The sequence below is a fragment of the Pagrus major genome, chromosome 21 (genome assembly GCF_040436345.1).
Source record: "Pagrus major chromosome 21, Pma_NU_1.0".
In the NCBI taxonomy this organism is placed as follows: domain Eukaryota; kingdom Metazoa; phylum Chordata; class Actinopteri; order Spariformes; family Sparidae; genus Pagrus; species Pagrus major.
Genome location: NC_133235.1, coordinates 24,583,990 through 24,603,839, shown reverse-complemented (window position 1 = coordinate 24,603,839; position 19,850 = coordinate 24,583,990). Strand labels below are relative to the sequence as shown.

Genomic DNA, 19,850 nt, shown 5'->3' with positions numbered 1-19,850 from the left:
TGATAAATGCAAAATGACACAGTGCAGTCAGTGTTTGTAGTATGTTGGCATGAAAGCTGCTGTTGCTGGTGATGTGGGCAATTAAAACAAACACAAAAATCACTGAGCAACAACCAATCTGTGGGCCCGATGTGTGTTCACGTGCGTGCTCCTCCAGTGTTTGGTGTAATGTTAGAGGTCTGATTTTCATAACCACGGACCACGTAGCTGCAATACTGCATTTACAGCATGAGCAGCATCCCTCTTAGCGCCTGTCACATTAGGTGGGCTGGAAATGAGGCGACATCACCTGACGTGTGTGGCAACAGCTGGAACAGTAGGCAGCTGGGTGAATGCCCGCAACACATTTTCGGAGACTCACCCAAAACAATTGGCTGACTGGCGCTATTTAATTGTCGCGTTGAATACTGTAATTACAAAACTGTCAGTCAAATCTTGAGAGAATACAAGAAAACAATGAATTGTGGGGTGGGGGGATTGCTTCATGAGTGTTGGCGGCTTGAAGGTTGAAGGAATGAACCTATGAATGGGATCCCTTATCAGCGTTTTATTTCCTCTCCACTTCAAATTGCTTATTTGATGATTAGGGCTGCGAGCGTCTCTGATCTTTTGTTTGTTTCCACCACTTGTGTTAATTGCATTTGGTTTTCCCAAAGATAGCCTGTGTGACAAAACTGACTCCTCTGCCCACAGCGGTTTTAATGAGCCCTCCGGCTGCCACTGCTGTGGCTGTGACACAAAATAAGCGCGTTGAAGCGCTTTGCTGTGTCAGGCTCAACAAAACTCTATCCCCTCGGGTGAGCCCCTTTTCAGACTGCTAGGTCGGCAGTACGTCGGGCTTTCATTTGAGGTACGAACCTCACACACACCCTTTTGTGCACATGTGTGTGGGGAAGGGGATATGTGTGTCCCTCCAGGCTCATTCCCCTCATCAGTCAGCGCCGAGGGGGCGGTCATAACACGACTCAATCACGCATGTCGTAAAAACCCTGAGAGATGACTGTCAGTCAGTGTCAATGTGTAAAGAAGGGAATATGACATTTACATCCACAAACGCCTGCTACCTCAGGTTATTTCTCTTTTACCTTACCTCTTTCCATAATGCATTATTTAAGAGTACATGCTTTATGTATATGTCCTATATCGTACATGATATGACAGTGACAGAGGGCTGGACAAAGGAGAAAATGGATGTGTAGCAAATATCAATAAAATATATGAGAACACTCCTTAAAAGACATATCTCTACCTTAGCAGCGCATTTCTATAAATTTCTTATTTAAAGGTCATATTTATAACAGTTTTTATGTGGACAAATCATTTTTTAAAAATAATTTCCTTACAAACATTATCATGACTGTGAAACAATCATTTTACAGTGTTTGTCTGGTCCAAAATGATTGTTTTGTTTATGTCTGTGTAAGAATTCTGATGCTTGGTTCCAGCTTCTACCGAGGTTTGTCAGCCAATAGTTGAACGCCCTTGGTGTCACGCGTGGGGCCCGTGGGCCAAAGTTTGCCTGCTATAAAGTGCGATTTGGCCCTGCCAGATGTTTCTGCTGAAAATAAAATATATATCTAAATTGCTATTTATGTTATTTTATTTTTTGTTTGGTCACAATTATCTTTAAATATGCAGGATCCCTAATTTTTAATTATTTTTCATAATCTGCATGGGGCAGACAGAGTCCCACAGAAAGTCAGTTAATTAAGGGAAATTGGGATCCTAGTACCAATTTGCATCTTAACAAAACAATACAATCAGTGTTTGCTTTTGACACGTTGCCCTCCATTAAGTTTCAGATTTGGCCCTCCAAGGGAAAAGGTTTATGGCACCCCTGTTTTAGACAATGATAGGAGTTGTTGTTGTTCTGCTTAGCAAGACATTTATGGACTGATCTGATACGTTCAGCTTGAACCATGAGCAGATTGGTCGACCATCTGCTAAGCAGTTTTTGACATTTCCGGGAAATTAACAGACAAAAAAAAGTAGAAAGAAACAAGAAACTAAAAACTAACTGCTAGGAGCTGTGAGTATCAGGCTGGACTCACCTCTTCCTGTGCTGTAGTGTTGCAACTTGTCACTGTACACCGCCTCCTTGGTGTATGCCCTTTTCCTGAGGGAGCAATGAATATTGAGAGAAGAGAGAGAGATGGCAGGATGAAAGGAAGTGTAAACGAGGCCTTATTACTGTTCATGTTTCTCTGTATAGCCTGAAAATGACGTGGCTGAAATTGAATCAGTTGCAGAGGGTTAGCAATGGCAAATGAAGTTTATGAAAATGAGCTGATTTTTAATTAGACCTTGATAGGATCTCTCTGCTTTTCATCTGTCTCCTCTGCCTCGGCATCAAAAGAGCCCGGCCCGTTTGATGAACACTTTACTTGCTCAAAGTTGCACACAGCACTGCAGAAAATTCGACTTTCATATATCTGAAGCCGAGCGAGATAGGAATGTGACAATGTGACAAACTGCTGCAAAAATTAAATTGGCTTGACTTAAGTAAGTTAACAGGGCAAAGTAGGAGTTGGAACTGAATATTGTATTTCAAATATCTCAGCTTTCCTTTCCATCAAGTTGATTGCTACTAAATGCTCCATGAGAGTACATGCAAGGAGCGCACGTAGTGGAAGTATAACCTGGGGATGTGGCTCTGTCTCTCAGACAGCTCGTCTCAAAAACATACCGGAACAGATGAGTTTCAGAATCTTGGGAATTTTGACATACATTCTCCGGTTATATCATTGTTGTTGTACTTTGACATAATGTATTACATGCAAAGTAGCCATATGTTGTGAGATTCTGATTAAAGAACTATGCGATCAATCACACTGTGACAAAAATCAATCTTCTTGCAGCGTTGCTATCCGTCTCTCAAAGGTTATTAGCAAATGGGTGAGCGTGCTGGGCTACTCTACTGGATAGAATTGGTGTTTGTGCTATTTTCTCCACTCCTTATATTGGTTACAGTCCTTAGGAAGCTACGATATAAACTGCCATTACATTACAAAAGATGGTTAATTTGTTTAGAAACGGTTGGGAGCCTAAAAAGAAGCCACATGTAAGTAACAGTATGTGGAAATTGGCATTTGTGCGATATCCCAGGTCGGTAACAGTTTGTCAGATGTAATGTAGGTGCTGACTACAAACAAAACTCATTACGCCATAACAATGTCATGTGTTGAAAACTTGTATGTTGAAGTGAACATGTATGTAACGCTGTGATCCTACCCTTTCACTGAAGTTACATAGTGTACCATCAACATGAATTTGACCGTGTTATTTTAAGGTAAAAAAAAAGTTACAAAATGTTGCTTTAAGTGTATTTGTCATGCAGGACAGGAAAAAGGAAGACGTGGTTACCTGCTGCACACGATGGAGATAGCAACAAGGGAAACAATGAAGACCACTCCCGCTGCTGCTGACCCCGCAATCAGAGGAAGCTGCTCCCTGAGCTCAGACTTGAAGTCATCTGGAGGAAGACAGACGGACAGATATTATGAATGGCTTAGGTGGAGCTTAAGGAGCGTGGGTGTTGTTTATTTGGAGGTGTGCACGTGTGTGTTTGGGAGGTAAAAGGGAGAGATAGAGACTTGTGTGTACTGATGGATAAAGAAAACATATAGATCCCTCTCTCTGTCGAGCGGTGCTGAATGAAATCCGGCGAGCTTTCGCAAGACTGACTGACAGGTTGGGTTTGATAAACCGGGAGAGAGACAGAGAGAAGCATAAAACTGATGGCGAAGGAGAGCGAGAGCGAGAGCGACCTCTCCTTCTCTCTGATGCACCTGTCAGAAACGAGCGGACAAGAAAATGCACCTTGGAATGTTGTTTCTCAGGTGTTGAAAAGGAAGCCATCCACTGCCAATCACACATTCAGCCCAAACGTGTTTATGTACGTGTCGGGGGCAGGCTGGTGGTAGTTCAGAAGACGGCTTAAAATGCCTGCCTAAAAAAAAAACGCTACGCAGCAGAATCCATGGTTATCTTTTTGTGCGCCTGTCTCCCCGCGACTTTGGCGCCAGCAAACACTGTAGTTAAAGCAATGCACGATTTAGCATGCTGCAGGCAAATCAGCAGCTTCTAAATCCAATCCCCCGTGTAGAATGGGCCTATTGGATTAAAGTGATAAAGGGAGAACTAATGCATCTTTCGGAGCAGTGCGAGAGCCGGGATATATGAGGAAACTCGATGTGACAGGAATTGCTCACTCTTTTAACTTAGCACATTTATCAAGTACGTTTCAAGCAAACAGTGTGAATGATGTTCCAGCTACTAAAGCTTCCAGGCAGTCTTTCCTGTTCTCTTTTGATGCATATTAGGCGTGAGAGGTCCAGATAAATCTCCCCTTCACCCATATGAGAACGTGATTTTTTCCCCAACAGCCAGAAATCACACTGCTACCTGTTCCAGTAGTAAATAGGCTTCTATTACAATCAGTTAGTTCTCAGGGCTTCGCCTGATTAGAGACCTGGAGGACTGTGGCATCTGTTACCTTACCAATGGGCCAGTCACCTCTTTTTTTGTCATGTGTGTTTGTGCGCAGAGGTGGCGAAGGGACACCTTGTGGAGGTGTACGAAAATGTGCTGACAGGAAGACAAAAGGTTTTTAAGAACAGACACGGAGGGGGAACAGTGGTCGGGTGGAGAGGTGGTGTCTTGACAGGGGGAACGGAGACCTGTGGAGAGGCAGGAGGTGGAGCCGTGGGTGTGATTGTCAGCAGTTCTCTGGCGTCTGCTGCTAATTGCCTTGACGAATGTCGTGCGGTGGCAGCGAGCCAACAGATGAACGGCGTTGGTGTGCGCGCATGCGTGCGTGCGTGCTTGAGGGAAGGAACACTTGCGACCGCGAGGGAGAGCGAAGGTGCCTGGAACAGGTAAATAGCCGCAATGATCACCTTCATCATCATTATTATCCTTCCCATCTTCCCCTCCCTCCCTCCCTCAAGATCATCACCGTCTCTTTCATCGTTATCATCCTCATTAACACGATACAATGTGGAAATGTCACTCCCGTCTATGACACATTATGAACTACGGCCACACGTGCGTTGTAGTCCAGTGAAGCACAATGAGGCGGCACTTTGGCAAATCTTGTGAATGTAACACAAATTCAGTCAAATGTTTAATCCATCCAGAGTGAATCATGCTGTGTTAATTTTAGCATCGATTTCACTGCCTGCCAAGGCTATGAAAAAGTACTACACGAGGACGTGATACACAACGCCGCCGCCGCCAGCCCCGCACACGTACCTCCTTGCACTTACACTAATAAACATAGTTCCACAACCTTGCCAGAGTAGCAGGTGTTGCATCTCCTCTTCAGCCCCCTTCCCTCTCCCAACGATCCAGCCTCCCTCCCCATGGCAAAAAATTAATCTCATCAACTACTAATCACAGCTATGCATTCTGGGATGGCTCTCCAGCAACAGAAGGGCCGGGTGAAAAACCAATTAGCTAAGCATTTTGGATCAAGCACAGTTAGTTGCACAACAAAAGACGCTCATATTCAAAGCACCCGCACACACACACACACACGCACACACACGCACACACACACACTCAAACCTGACCGTGAAGGAAATTAATTTAACTGTAGGAATACAAGTGCAATCAAACATTACGGTTCCCCTCTATCTCACCTACTAATAATAATGCAAAAACAAATGCAAAGAGCAACAAGAGTGTTAGAAAGACTGAGTGTGTATGTGTGTGTGTGAGAGAGAGTGAGAGACAAAGTGAGACAGAGAAGGATAGAGAGAGACGAGAGAGAGAGCTGTTTCTCCTGGCTCGGCGATCCTTACCATCTGTGAGGGTTTGGAAGCACATCTTGCTGCTGTATTTGCCAAAGCCTGCCACAGTCCGCGCCCGCACCTGTACCACGTAGACTGTACCCGGCCTCAGGCCCTCCACGCGAGCTGTGTTAGTTTGGCTTCGCAGGATGGTGGAGTTAATCTCGGCGTGGTCCTGAAAGGAGCAGGGAACACAGAGGGCAGGTTAGAGATGACTTACAGAGAAGATGTCAGTGGAAAAGTGTTAAACCCCACAGTTAAAGAGAAAAAGTCTGGCAGTGCAAGATCAAGTTGTCGGACTTTGACAGTAAGACAAAAAACAGACTTTTTAAAGATTGTATATTCAGGAAACAATACAGGGAAAGTGGTCCAAATTAGGTGGAAATCAGTTTAGGGTGTATATTGTATTTGTTTTGAACCAGAGATACAGGAAATGTAGTTTGCTTTTGATAAAAAACATTGGTAGAAGACAGATGAAAACAGTAGATAGATAGAAGAGTGGATAAATGGAAGAAACGGAACAGAGCATTTAATCTCGCAATACTAAAAAAAGTGAGGAAAAATTCCAGGATGTGATGTTTTATCTGCATCCGCACCGATGGACACGGGTGAAAACATAACCTCCTTGGCGGAGGTAAATGGAGGCAAATACTTTATTTGATCAAGAAGTTAAGTCCTGAGCACCGAGTGAAAAAATACAATAGAATATAATACAGAGAATTAAGATAATGGTAATGACATACACTCGTTTGCCACCCAGCCTTGCAGGTCAAGGACGATAGATGGCACACAAATCAATGGTAAACAGGCTTCAACAAAACAATAGGTCGGATCAATGAAGAATGTTTTAGCATTTCTGATTTAAAAGTAAATACTTAAGTATAAATATTTTACTGTAATTTAAAACTTTCATCTATTTATTGTGAATGACATCTTGCAGCCCACCCGCAGTACCTTTCACAGCCCACCAATGGGCTGCGGCCCACACTTTGGGAATTGCTGATATCGACAACAGCCTGACATTATAAATAAATACCCTTGGCATGGGTATAAAAAAAGAATAAAAATACAACCATGTTATGTAAAACAGTGAATATCTGAAGGCTCTCTCCAAGAAAACAGTTTGCTGCAGGCACATGCAGCGAAAGTCATTCCTCAGACCGGGTGTTTAATGCGTTTAATGTCTCTGGAACCTTTTAAAGTAGTCCTTGAGTAGATAAAAGTGCTGATCTGGCTTGCAGAGGGGGACGATCAGCCCGCCTTCTGATACAAGACACGGTGATGGCTGCCATATGTCATGTTAAATGGCTGGAGGTAATAATATGTAAAACCTTTGGTCAGTTTAAGCATCAGAGACGTAACGCTGCAGCACACAAAGACACACACTCAAACAACCGCACAACCTCTCCCATCCCCGCAGTAAGGCATATTCACAATGTGGTAATTAAAGGCAATCATTTCTTGCAAATTACAAAGAGCAATAGCTACTTCTGAACAGTAATAGAATAGCATTGCATATTTGTCTCTTCAGATGTGCTTTATGAGGCAGTTTAATTACTGCAAGAAGTTTGAACATTACATCCTCTTGTTGTCTGCAGTGCGTTGCTTTTTAAATATGACGGCGGTTCCACCTGCGGAAAGCATTTTATATTTTTCATTAAAGGGAAAGCTATAAGAATTATTTGACATTCTATTTCCAACACTCAGTTTATATCTTTTCAGATCCTCTCCAAAGATTCATTTTCACCCACTGTTTGCATGGACGTACATTATGAATAAATGCATTTGTCCATGCCTGCATGGATGCATAAATATAGCCATCCATTATGTAAATGCATTGTCCTGACCATGGGACCTGCCCTCCAGATCCTGTATCTCTCTCTCTCCCTCTTTCTCTCTCCAGGCTCAAGAGAGCAGCCTGCTGCAGTGTAGTTTGGGGCGTTGCTGGAGGTATCTGCTATGGGGGATCAGTAATTACTTAGGCCTGTCACCTTCCCATAACCCAGAGTGAATATGACAGCCAGAAAATAAGACTGCACCTACACTACACCCACCACTGCAGGCTGCTGATAGCTAGATGCAGACATACTGTAGAGAGGGAGGGGGGGCAGTTGAAAGTGAAATTTCACTGTGTCAGTAAAACAGTGTAAATACACAGGCATACTGTTTCTTTAACCTTGGCAAACACACTGTTGTTTAATGCTGGACTGCATCTCATATGACATGTATGACTGCTCCGAGAAAGTATGAATAGAAAATTCCTGACAACAACAGTGTTGAGTGGAAAAAAGTAGATACGCAAGGAGGAAGCAGGGGAGGGAGGGGGGGATGAGGAGGAAGACGATGGCAGGAAGCGATAAGAAACTCGCAGCAGAAGCAACCCACATCGAAATCATTATCCAATCTGATTGGTGTAATTGAATCATTCCGGTTGCTCCGTCATTGAGCAGACGAGGTAAACACAGCTATGAAATCTGCCTTCACCCACCAAACCAACCGCCCCCCCTCACATAATGATGTGTGCAATCACATTAGCTCTTATTGGACACTCTGGGCTTGATGAAGACAAATGTTTGGGCTTGGGCTGGGAGAGCGTTGCACCAACAGGCTTTCATTCTATCTCGGAGAGGCAGGAGATGTTTATAAATGGAACCGCGGATGTAACTGGTTTAGAGAGTTTAATCATTTCTCAGACCTTTTGTCAGTTAGATCAAGAAATATGCCGTCCCTCCAACGTGCTGCATACAAAAAAGAAAAAGTTCTGAAACTTTAAAATTGTAGCTCGTGCATTTGAAAGACTCCCATGAGAGACTGGAACCATATTTATCCATTCATTGGGTATAAGACACGGTCGAGTGCACATGGACCACTTGGGGTCAGAAATCGCTGACTTCTGGTTCCAGTCATCCTGCATTTCTCAGGGCCACAGCCCCCCATCTGTTAAGTTTGAGTGGCGGACAGGTGAGCAGACAGATGGCAAACCGCCAATGGGGGAGCATCCCTTGAGGGAGCACCAGCTAGGAATGGCCCTTTCACGCTGCCAGTCAAATGGGGATTATATGCAACGCACACAGACACACACGCATTCACGCGCACATCTGCCACTTAAAAATGAGCTGGCATTTGGCACTCCAGCAGGTTAGTGGATAGCCAATAAAAGGCCATGCCAGGAGGGACTTCCAGCCACGAGAGGTCCTCTCCTGCTGCCAGTCAAATGGGGATTAGGAGGACCACACCCTAACGCGCTAAATAAAGACAGAGTTGCAGGTGGGAAGGCAGATGGCGGAGCAGCCAATCAAATAGCATTGCCAGGGGTGACAGGCAGGAAGCGCTGCAGGGGGGTTTGGTCTCTGCAGCATTCGATAAAATCACGGCGACAAAGAATGGTCTTCCTCATTCACATTGTTTATCGGATACTGCCTCAAGATGCTCACCATGTGCTCACTGACAGTCAGGCCTTTTACATCTACCCCAGGAGGGAGCTTTAAAGGAGCTATATGTAAGAATTTCAGTTTAAAACATTCTTTAAAAAAATTGCTAAAATAATCAAAAGGATTGAAGAAAACAGTGTTGACGTCTTCTCAAAGACGTCTATGTATTGTGGTGCAGATACGTCAACCCATGTCAGCATAGTAACCAGCTAGCCTCTGTCCATCCTGTCTCATAATACCACTTACGAGCCAGGAGACAGAAGTACTGTAGCGCCTAGTCTGCCCTTGGTCCAGCATGACAGGATGAAGAAGTAGGACGAAACCACGTTCGTCAGAAAAGAAGAAAGTGACAGAAATAGAAGCGAAACGATAGTTGGCCTTACATTGGCATTTCCACTGCTGGAGACAGCTCTTGGCGAGCAAACTCACTCATACAGCACCTTTAATAAATGTAATAACAAATGAGCTGTGATATCCTATACAAGGCCTACATGCATGGACTTGAGAGCTGATAGAGAACTGTAACACATTTAGTTCCAATCATTTTATGTGATTGTCTACATTTACTAAATGTACTGTACTACATTTTCCCTGGATCTGTTATAGTCATATTGCTGGATTGTTACAAGTCCAACACTTGTATTTTTTCTACAACTTTCAGTTCATTCTTTGTAATTGCCAATTTCCAACCAATTGCTATTGCGCTGCCAGCAGACTGCGAGAGGGGAGATCTCTCTTTGAATTTCCTCTCTGACACTTTCTGCCATTTCCCTTCTTATTCTAGGAGTTTCTTGGAGGGGATGAGTTTTCCAGTCAAAAACCATTACAGCTGTGGGCCCCGTAAAGGCCACCGAGATATTATGTGTGATATTGGACTACAAATAATACTGACTTGACTTGACGTTTCAATGCGTGTGTGTGTGTGTGTGTGGGTTGGTGTTTGTGTGTCTGTTTTTCAAAAAATGCCAACCCACCAAAATGGACAGCATGGCCACCTGGCACCAAGACAGAGATGGTGGATTACCATGTGTCCTCTTCACAGGCTCACACACACTCGCACAAAGGGAGAGGTGGTGGGGGAGAACATTCTAATATTATGTTTTTAAAGTGGGAATGAAAGAAAGAAACCTCTCCCATTAATGTAAAATTAAAATGTATTGCCTACGGTAAAAAAAGGAAAATAACAGAGAGGGGGGAAATACGGGCTTACAATTTGAATCTCAGAGACTAGATGGGGTTTTATTATCGAGTGCAAATAATTACCATTACCTCGTGAATTTTAATCTAAAAAAATTGGCAATTATTAAGTATGGAAACACAATGGTGATACAATCTGATATTAAAGCCCCTTAATCGTTTCGGGAATTAAAGAAACTAAAATAATATGGTGTTAAAATAAATTATATCACCGTAAAGCAACAGTGGGGAAAAAAGGATTTTCTCTCATTCTGATTCTGCAAAGCCACCCGCTAAACACTGGTGAGCCTGCCGAGAGAAAGGTGAGAAGAATCGTCTTATCTCCAGTTACTTGGAAGGAAAAATGTATTTGCTTTCAGCCGCTTTCAGTTTGTTTTTTCTTGTTCGTCGCGGCCAACCTCCTTTTAGAGATGACTCTTTGTATGCATTCCATCCACCTGGAGACTTACTAGGGGGGCCTGAGCGAGCGGGGTGGGGGGACAAACAAAGAGGAAGAAGAAGAGAGTCTGAGGGAGGGGATGTGAATACCCTCGCTGGGGGACCGAGGGGAGCGCTCCACAAGTCCTGCTTTTCACAGGTTCCATTAAAAATCTAAACTTGTCTGTACAACATCTGTGTGTGTGTGTCTACAAAAAAGTGTTGTGGTCGACTCTGAAGGCTGGCAGCGGGAGAAGAAAAGAATAATAAATTCTTTCTCCTGGCTTCTCTTCTGAGGAATTGCTAATTGTATGTAAAGTAAGAGAGGGATTTCGGAGTGCCAAAAATGCAGATGGTGCTACGGTCAGTGTGCTGCAGATCCCGGTGACATGCTGTAAACTTGGATTTCTTGAAATTTCCTCGCACTGCAGTGTGACAGTACTGCTGTCATCCGGAGTGGATACACCTGAACGACTGAGACGCTCACCCACAAACACCGACACAAGCTCACACGCATGCACACACACAGAGCCATCACAAACCCAGAGCCAGTGGCTGCCCTGCTCCAGCCTTAATGGAAGGCCTGACCTCCGCTATGCTGAGTTATTTCCACCCTCCCCGAAATTTCAGGCATCCAGAGGAAAAAGGGGAGCAGAAAAATGGAGACACCAGGAGCATGAGATTCGACTTTTTTCTCGGCAAACTTTTAATTCATTTCATCTCGCCTCCCGATTTTACAGGGTCCCGGGACCACTTACTCTGTAATGAGAAAGTGGGTTGAGGAAGGGAGTGAAGCCTGTTGAGAGAACAGCCTTTAGCACTCACTACAGCTTTCAGGTGAAACTGTCAAAATGCAGTCTTCCTGAGTCATTACCACCCCTCTCCTTCACACAGCTCTAAACTGCCACTCACACTCACTCACAGGCAGTCTTATTTTTGTAGTCTGGGGAAGTATTACTGTTGGTAACGATTGAGCATAATCGCAGATATTATGGACTTCAAACAAACGCATCTTTAAAATGATGTCTGTTAAGGCTGCGGAACAAAAGCAGACAGGTTTTAGCAATTGCGACGTTACCATTTCTCTGAACTACCGACTTCAAAGTGAATAAGAAAATGTTATTACCCTGAATGTCAAAGGACATAAACATATTTATGTTGACATTGTGAGTTCTAACTTTTGATGTTTATATTCATATGCGTTTCAGTTTTGATTGATTAGCCTCAAGGAGCACTATGTAGTTTTGGGAAAAGATGAATATTTATTGATTGGTTTTCATGACTCAATAGACTGAATCAACAAAGGATAACACAATTTCATATTGTTTAACTTTGTTTATATTTGCAGGACCCTTCTTAGTAGCCACCTTTTAGCTTCAAACACCATTCTGGGGACCTGATTTCCCTCTGAGGACAACCTATTTTTTTCAGTTATGGAAAGATTCCTTATTAAAACAGTAGATATAACATCTCTGAGTTTGAATTTATTTTCCAAAACTACATAGTGCACCTTTAAAGGTTCCATATTATGGTAATGTTTCAGAGATCACCACCTTACGGAAGACCGGGTCTCGGTTGAAGGCACAGTTTCTATTTACAGGCTGTGTGCAGTTCACCTTAGATTAAGCATCTGATTCTTTCCCGGTATTTATATAGCATCTAGAAAAGATCTATGATAAAAAAAAAAGACACGTGACGTGTAAATTTGAGTTGTGTAGTGTTTTGGCATCTATAAAATCTTTTAATGCATTAAACTGTTTTCAAACTGGACTTCCTGGATTGTTTTTCACAGTCTCACTTTTACCTAAAACAGCACGCTCCTACCCACACAGCAACTAGCACTGTTTTGAAGACAATTACATTTTTTATATAGCTAAAAAAATTAAGTGTGCGACATCCTCTATCTTCGACCCTCGATTCGAGGGACAGACATGCAACAGATGTCGTGTGTACATAATAGATCAATAAAGAATATATATTAAATAGAGATTACAGTGACAAAACCTCTGATACATGTAGATTAAAAGATATGTGTGAAGGATGTGGATTCAGGAGGGCAACTGATTGTCTTAACACCGAGACTCTCTTGAGAATGAAACACTTTGTTGCAATGAGATTACTGTTTAAATAAAGTTCAAATTAAAAATAGAGTAAACACAGGGCTGTTTTGGGTCACAGCTTCACGCTAATACCCTGTGAAGCTAAGTCAAGGAACAGCATTAAGCTATGAGGTGATTTCAGGGTGGCGTGCACACTTGGAATTGCAGGTCACGTGACGCACTCAGGTCAAAGAAGATTTTCCCCCATGTGCATTTTGTTAAAAACAAACAACTGTAAAATGCTGACCCACAGAAACATTTCAAAATGTGATATGCCATTCATACGTATGTCATGAACGCGCCTGGTGTATAACCTTCACTGAAGTGAATAAAGCACCGTCTTGGAAAATGCTATCCAGCTCTTCTTAATGCATTCATGCTCGCGTCCCCAGGGCATTCTGGAGGCCTAACAGTCAAGGTCACAATGTCCACAGTTCAAAACCATCTAGGGACCTTTTATCCCTCGTCACCCCTGACTCTCTCTCCATACTCTATTTGTCACCGTCTACCGTGAACCGTCAAATCAAGACAAAAAAATCGTCTTAATAAAAACACTCAGTAACATCTTAAAGCTGCTTTGTGGAACCAGCAGACTCCTTTTCTAAACTAATGTTAGCTACTATTGCTCTCTGTTTGCGAATGTACATAAACACAAAATGCAACCTGTGTCCTCCACAAAGAAATCCACAGTCCAGCAGCATTAAAAAAACAAATCGTCCACAGGCTTGTATAGGCAACCGAGAGAAACGGCCAAAGTCTCATTTTTCATGTCACATTACAATCCGCTCACATAAGGCCAATAAAAAGGTGATTAATACATGTAAATAGCTTTAAATTGCTACATACAGCCCATTTAAAATATCTCCCTGTGTCTAGAACAATTAAAGTTGTGACAAATAGGTTATAAGGCTAAAGGATAAAACTGCAACATTAAACAAGGGCTGGAAAAAGAGTGGAATTTTCTCTCATGATTATCCTGAGATATTACTCAGCACAGAGTGTGACACTGCCGTGCTGCTGAAGAAGCTGCTGTTGTAAATGGGTGTAGGGCGCTTCCTGTGAGATGGAGTGTACAGAGAGACAGCTCTCTGCTGTGCTAAGGACTAGCTGGCTGTGTTAGGCACGCTGAGACAATCAACTCCAGAACCATAACAGTGTGACTACTCTGAGATTAATGCAGGCATAGGTGAGATGCATAAATAAGAAGGCAAGTGTAGCAAGGCCATGTTATATAAAAAAGGCTCATTTTTTATGATTGTATTATTCAGGCTACAGTGTGAGTTACCCATGGCGCTGGTTAAAGCTGGGAGTGTGCAGGGGAGTGTGTGATAGACGTGGCAAGAGACCTCCGCCCATAATTGCCTCTTATGACTAAAAGGCCACATCTTCGGCTGCATGGAGCTCTCTGATATCCTGGACCTCTCAAGGATTCAGCAAGACTGACCTCGTTGCAATGCAATTTAATTCCCTGCTTCTCCATATGCAGCGAGCAGGCTGAACAACGCATGCAGGTAACCCAAGCCGATGTCTGTGACAGAATTTGTGTGGACTTTCCCTCGTGCATGTAATAAATTTTAACCGGTATGGAAATTACACACATGGCGTGTACTCGTATTTGATTTCTTTTGCCCACCACCTGCTGTTTCTTCCTCCGAGGGTTGGTCCTTAATCTGGCACAAAAAAAAAACACGCATCTGCAGCGACACTTTGGACAGAAGAAGCTGGCGGAAGAAAAGTCTGTTTAGAGCCTATAAAAAGCCTTGTCAGGTCCAAAATAGTGTGAGTGAGTGTCGAAAGGAGGACCACCAATGTGGAAATCTCATCTCCACAGCACAGTGTGTCACAAAGCAATCACTCTGACTCACCTTCTGTGTCTTACTCACACTCAGATGATGGTACATTTTGGAGATAAACCCACATACTGTACAGGGGGGGATATGAAGCTACATTAAAGCAGAGATAGACAATGTAGAGAGAGTGCCACCTCTCTGTCACCTGAATCATCCCGGTGCAATTAGCAATCTTGTCCTCCTTAATTCACTAATTTGTGATTACGCCGTGCTCATCTATTTGTGTGAGGACACGCTACATAAACATCAATAGGATTAGGTTTCATTGATATTCATGAGCTAATGGGAGGCTGTATGAGTGTTATTTACACGACACTAAGCTGTCTGGCAGATAAGGTTTCTCAGGGCCATGGCAATCGGATTCAATTTTATGACCTGAGCGATGCCAGTGGGGAAAACAGCAAGCAAGGCAGCTATTATTGGATAACTGAGTTTCCAACTGCAAACATCATTTAAAAACATGATTGTTGTTTCTCTCTGATAGAAAATGTTAAATGCGACAAACAGTATTCTAAGGTGGAGTTGTGAATATTGATCCATGAACCTTAGCCAAAATGAGTTTGAGTGAAATAAATAACTCAACAGAAGAAGAAAAACATTTATGAAACTCTATCGATTTTTTTCTTTTATTTAGAAAGTGGAACATGGGTGACGGTGCATCAAGTCTGGCAAAAAAGTCTTAGCTTAAGATGACAAAGGCCGGGGGGAAAGAACATGCATGACCAACCTTGCTATACCTATCGATCAGCTTTAGGAGGACAAACAAGGGGCCCGGACAAAAAGCTAGAGTCTCCGATCTCTAGGTATCATTATGTCTCAGGCCTTGGGAAAAGCCTACAGGTCAATACTAGAGCAGCACAGGCGCTGTGGGGTAAGGGCTGGCGACTTAATAAAGCAGACGTATTGTGTGTGAGCAGACGGGTCGATGTGACTCCCCCCAGATGCAATGCATTTTCACAGCGGGGCAGGTTGCTGCACTGTGCGGAGTGGGCCCGGAGCAGAGGTCAACCTATTCACTTCATCAGCAGCAGAAACCAAAGAACAGTGGGAGAGAAGGAGTGAGCACAGGGAAAGAACATATTATCAACCCAGGGGGACTCTGCTCACAGATACAAGGGAAAGCTTAGATTTTTTTGGGGAGGGGGTTTAGTTTAGGGTGTAGTTTCCTATGCATGTGCAAAGTATGAGACAACACCTATTAACTCAAAGGGCTGGTACTGTTGCAGATAGACGTCAAGTCAGACATGAACATTTCCACACAAACACACACACACACACACTTATCTCACCTTCTCATAGTAGCGCAGCTCATAGTCCAGGATGATGCCGTTGGGCTGTTCAGGTTGCGGCCATGACAGTGTGAAGCTATTCATGGTGGAGCTGATCTGGTGCATGATGGGAACTATGGAGGGAGCTGTAGGCACAGAGAGAGTGACACAGAATCAGTACATTTCGAGAAAAAAAAAAATATTACAGATATGTCTGAAGAATGACCAGTGTTCCCCACACGTACAGTTTACTTGTGCGGGACACCAAGGTGTCTTAACAGCCGCCGGAGTATATTTGGCGATCCATTTAAGCATTTTATAGCCTACTTTTATCTTTTAATTAAGTATTATATCTTTTTTTACTCGTGCTTGCTGCCTGGTACAGTGAGGTGAAGACACTAGAGCCCTTGGGTTCCTTGAAAGGCGCAATATGAATGCAACTTATTATTATTATTTATTACTAGTATGAGAAATTTCCTTCAATTGTTCACAATTCTCTCAGTTACTAAGTGAGAGTTAAATCATCCATGCCAAACACGAACTGTGTAGCCTTCTGCAGCCATATTGATTAAAAATATAGATTAAAAATCAGTTTATCAAGCCATATATGGGACGAGCACATAATTATCTCCAAGTTAATCATAGTTATCCATGCTAAAAATAGAGCACAATCCCAATACTATCATCCAAAGTGTGAATCTAGTATAAACCACCATCAGGTACCAGCACTCTGCACAGAATCCAAGTTCAAAAGGTACAACTGCCACTCTCATCAGTAACCAGGTAGCCAGCAGAGTCGGGCACGATTAGAGCCGCACTCAGCCATATTCTGGCACTGCAGGACTAAACGTGTGCCAGCTTTGGCCAAAACAAGGCCGCTGAATTGGCAAAGATTTGAGGGTGTGGACTTCAACTGAGTGTCAGCTCCAGTTAGCAGGACTGAGGACACCTTTGCGCCAGTTTCGTCAGTTATCACGAGTCTGGCTCAAGTCCGGCAACCAGTCGCGTTGGATTTAGTCCGCAGTTGGACGGAGTCATTTTGGATACTTGGGCAGAATATAGGAGCACTGCGTGTGCCACACACAGGATGCAGCGGAAGCGGTAATTAACCCAGCTCTAAAGCTTCTGTGGCAGTCAGTTCATATTTTGAATTTGGTCTACAATTAGTCAACAACGTGATGCAATGTTGTTTAGAAATGGCTGTAGCTGTCTTTGTAAAATGTGAATATGCCAGGTAAGAAAACAAGTTATGTGATTGAATTAATGACGGCATGTAACTGGCTCACTTGGGCCTTTGTGTTGACAGTAATGTGATGATTGTGCATGATTGAATGCCGTTAATAAGCATGTCCATATGCGGCTAAATTTACAATATAATGCTCAGTGCAATAGAAATGTATTGTTCAGAAGAGAAAGGTAGTAGGTCTCACTGAGGAGCCGTACAGTCAGTTTGGGAATTTATGTAATACATGTTAAAATGAAAAGTATGTTAAAAAAAGGACAAAAATAACATGAACAGAAAAAGAAGAATTGATTGTGTTACTATATGCAGGGAAGAATTTATGAAAATTTGTGTCACCTGATTTATTGCTACACCCCCCGTGGAACACTCCACCGCTGATTTCAGTGCAAATGATGTCATGGTGAGCCATGAAATTGCTAAACAGTGCAGGCAGGAAAAATATATGCTTGCCTCCAATAAAACTGCCACTCTGCGGGCAAAAGCAGACTGCACCAGATCTGCAGCAAAACAAGCATCCCAAATGTCTATATACCCTGTATGGAAACCATATTCATAGACAATAGCTAATAAAAACATTAGTTAAAGGCCCCATTTGTTTATGAACCACATTATTCATTAAATTAAACCCCTTGGAAACAAATTAGTGTCTTATTCTGATCGTTTAGGACAAGCCGCGCAGTCTTTTCCATCCTGCTGCCCCAGTACACCTGAATGCACACACGAGCTGTCAATTAACCCAGAATTAACCCTGTGCCTTGTCGCTCTTCACATGCCGCTTAGGGATTTTGTTATTGGATAGAAGGAACACATCATCCGTAATAAAAGTCTGTATACATGTGTGTGCTTGTGTCTGTTTGTGGTTTAAAAATTCAGTTAGAAGTGCACAACTGCCTGTCTCTACTGTCGTACCTGCGTCTTAGCCAATGAAGCTTCTGATCAGCTGACAGTGTTTTTTTTTTAATCTTTCATCTATATGGACTACAAAAAATAAATTGAATTGAACTGAAATTGACCCTAATTTTTAGCATCAGAACAGGTGTCATGTCTTTTCCACTATCATACCCTCGCAGGTTTTTCCCCACTGTTGACATTTAACAAATCCGTGGATATCTTGTCACTGCTGACAGTGGCGTCTGGGGGGTTCAATTCCCCGGACTGTCTCCTCTGCAAGGAAAAAGTACATTTTTCTGGTGCTGGGATTCGCTTTTTCCTCACCTATTTGTTGTGCTAATATGTGTAATCTAGGGCAAGCTGACAAGCTCCTAAATGTCACAGACAGCGCTGGCTTGGCCAGTAGCAGCAGGTGAGTTCTAAAATCTGCACAGTTCAAATCATTATGCACTGCCCAGGGATCATTTGGATCAAGTTAACGGTTCTGGGGGTATTTTGTCTTTTTACTCATGCTAACTGCCATGATCTTTATCTCTGTTTATTCCAAACAAACCCCTGTTGCTGGAGATTGGAAATTGCATCAGTTCCCGCATAGCAGAGGATTTTTCACAGAAAAGCCTACCCAAAAACAGATTAATGTGACAGCCTTTCTGGAAATGGGTTTAATTAAAAGGCGCTGAGAATTTTGTAATTGTTTTTTACTATAAATGATCAGATCATACATGAACACACTATTTTCTGTTTAAAGGTGCAATATGTAAGAATTTTAGTAGAAAGAATTTAAAAAATGAACCAAAATTGTCAACAGAATGAGAAGAAAATGAACAGTTTTGACATTATGACGTCTATGTGTTGTGTAGCAGAGATATCTACTGAAGTTAGCATGCTAACCACTTAACCCATTTTGGTCCAAATCTCCTCGGCTAGCGGTGTAAACACCAACACACCCCTGTAACCCCCAGCCTGGACCGCTAGCTGCACAGCTAACTGACTAACTAGCTTATGACAGCTACAGTTAGCAGCAATTTGTGGTTATTCTGGTGATATCACTCTGGTGAATTTGAAATCAACACGATGCTAACTCATTACATAATGCAGCATGAAGTCAAAACTGTTTAAGTTATTTCACTTCAGAGATTTCTGTGTTTGTGTTTTTCTCTCTGCTCTTCTTAAAGGTTTGAAGAGTGGAAACACGCGACAGGGGCAGCTAAAGAAACACTACTGTGTATATTTAGTGGGTTGCATAACCAGGAAGTAAACCCGGAAGATCGAAACTTTCTTGGCATGTGTGCCAGGCAAGCAATTTTCATTAAAGTCCCAATCTGCAAGAAAGTTAATTTTTGAGTCTCATTCCCAACTCGTCAAATTCTGACGCTTTGGGATTGTTGGTTCACCAATCCCAAAGCGTCAGTTTTTGACGAGTTTGGAATTCTTACAAATTGGACCTTGAAACTGAACCAGCGCCATCTTTGGATCTAGTATCTACGTCTACATTTCTATGAGTTGTTTGCTCATGTTGCCTGCACTTTCAATCAAATCTAATCATACCACACAAACAGTCCTGATGACGCAGAGTGTCTGAGTTTTTGAGTTTTAAGTTCTATAAATATAAATACTATAAATATATTTAAAGGATGTTTCTCCTTTAAGTGCAATCCGTTG

The 19,850-nt window shown here is 42.7% G+C and overlaps 1 protein-coding gene across 2 annotated transcripts in view; it reads right to left on the bottom strand.

Moving 5' to 3' along the window:
• Positions 1 to 19,850, bottom strand: part of LOC141016439 (ephrin type-B receptor 1-B) — a 169,976-nt gene that overhangs the window by 33,579 nt on the left and 116,547 nt on the right. For both annotated transcript variants that reach the window (XM_073490804.1, XM_073490805.1), the window contains exons 6-9: positions 16,076 to 16,200; positions 5,805 to 5,967; positions 3,364 to 3,472; positions 2,052 to 2,116 (exon numbers count right to left, since the gene is read on the bottom strand). In XM_073490804.1, the coding sequence (XP_073346905.1) occupies positions 2,052 to 2,116; positions 3,364 to 3,472; positions 5,805 to 5,967; positions 16,076 to 16,200 (462 nt within the window). The remainder of the gene's footprint in view (positions 1 to 2,051; positions 2,117 to 3,363; positions 3,473 to 5,804; positions 5,968 to 16,075; positions 16,201 to 19,850) is intronic.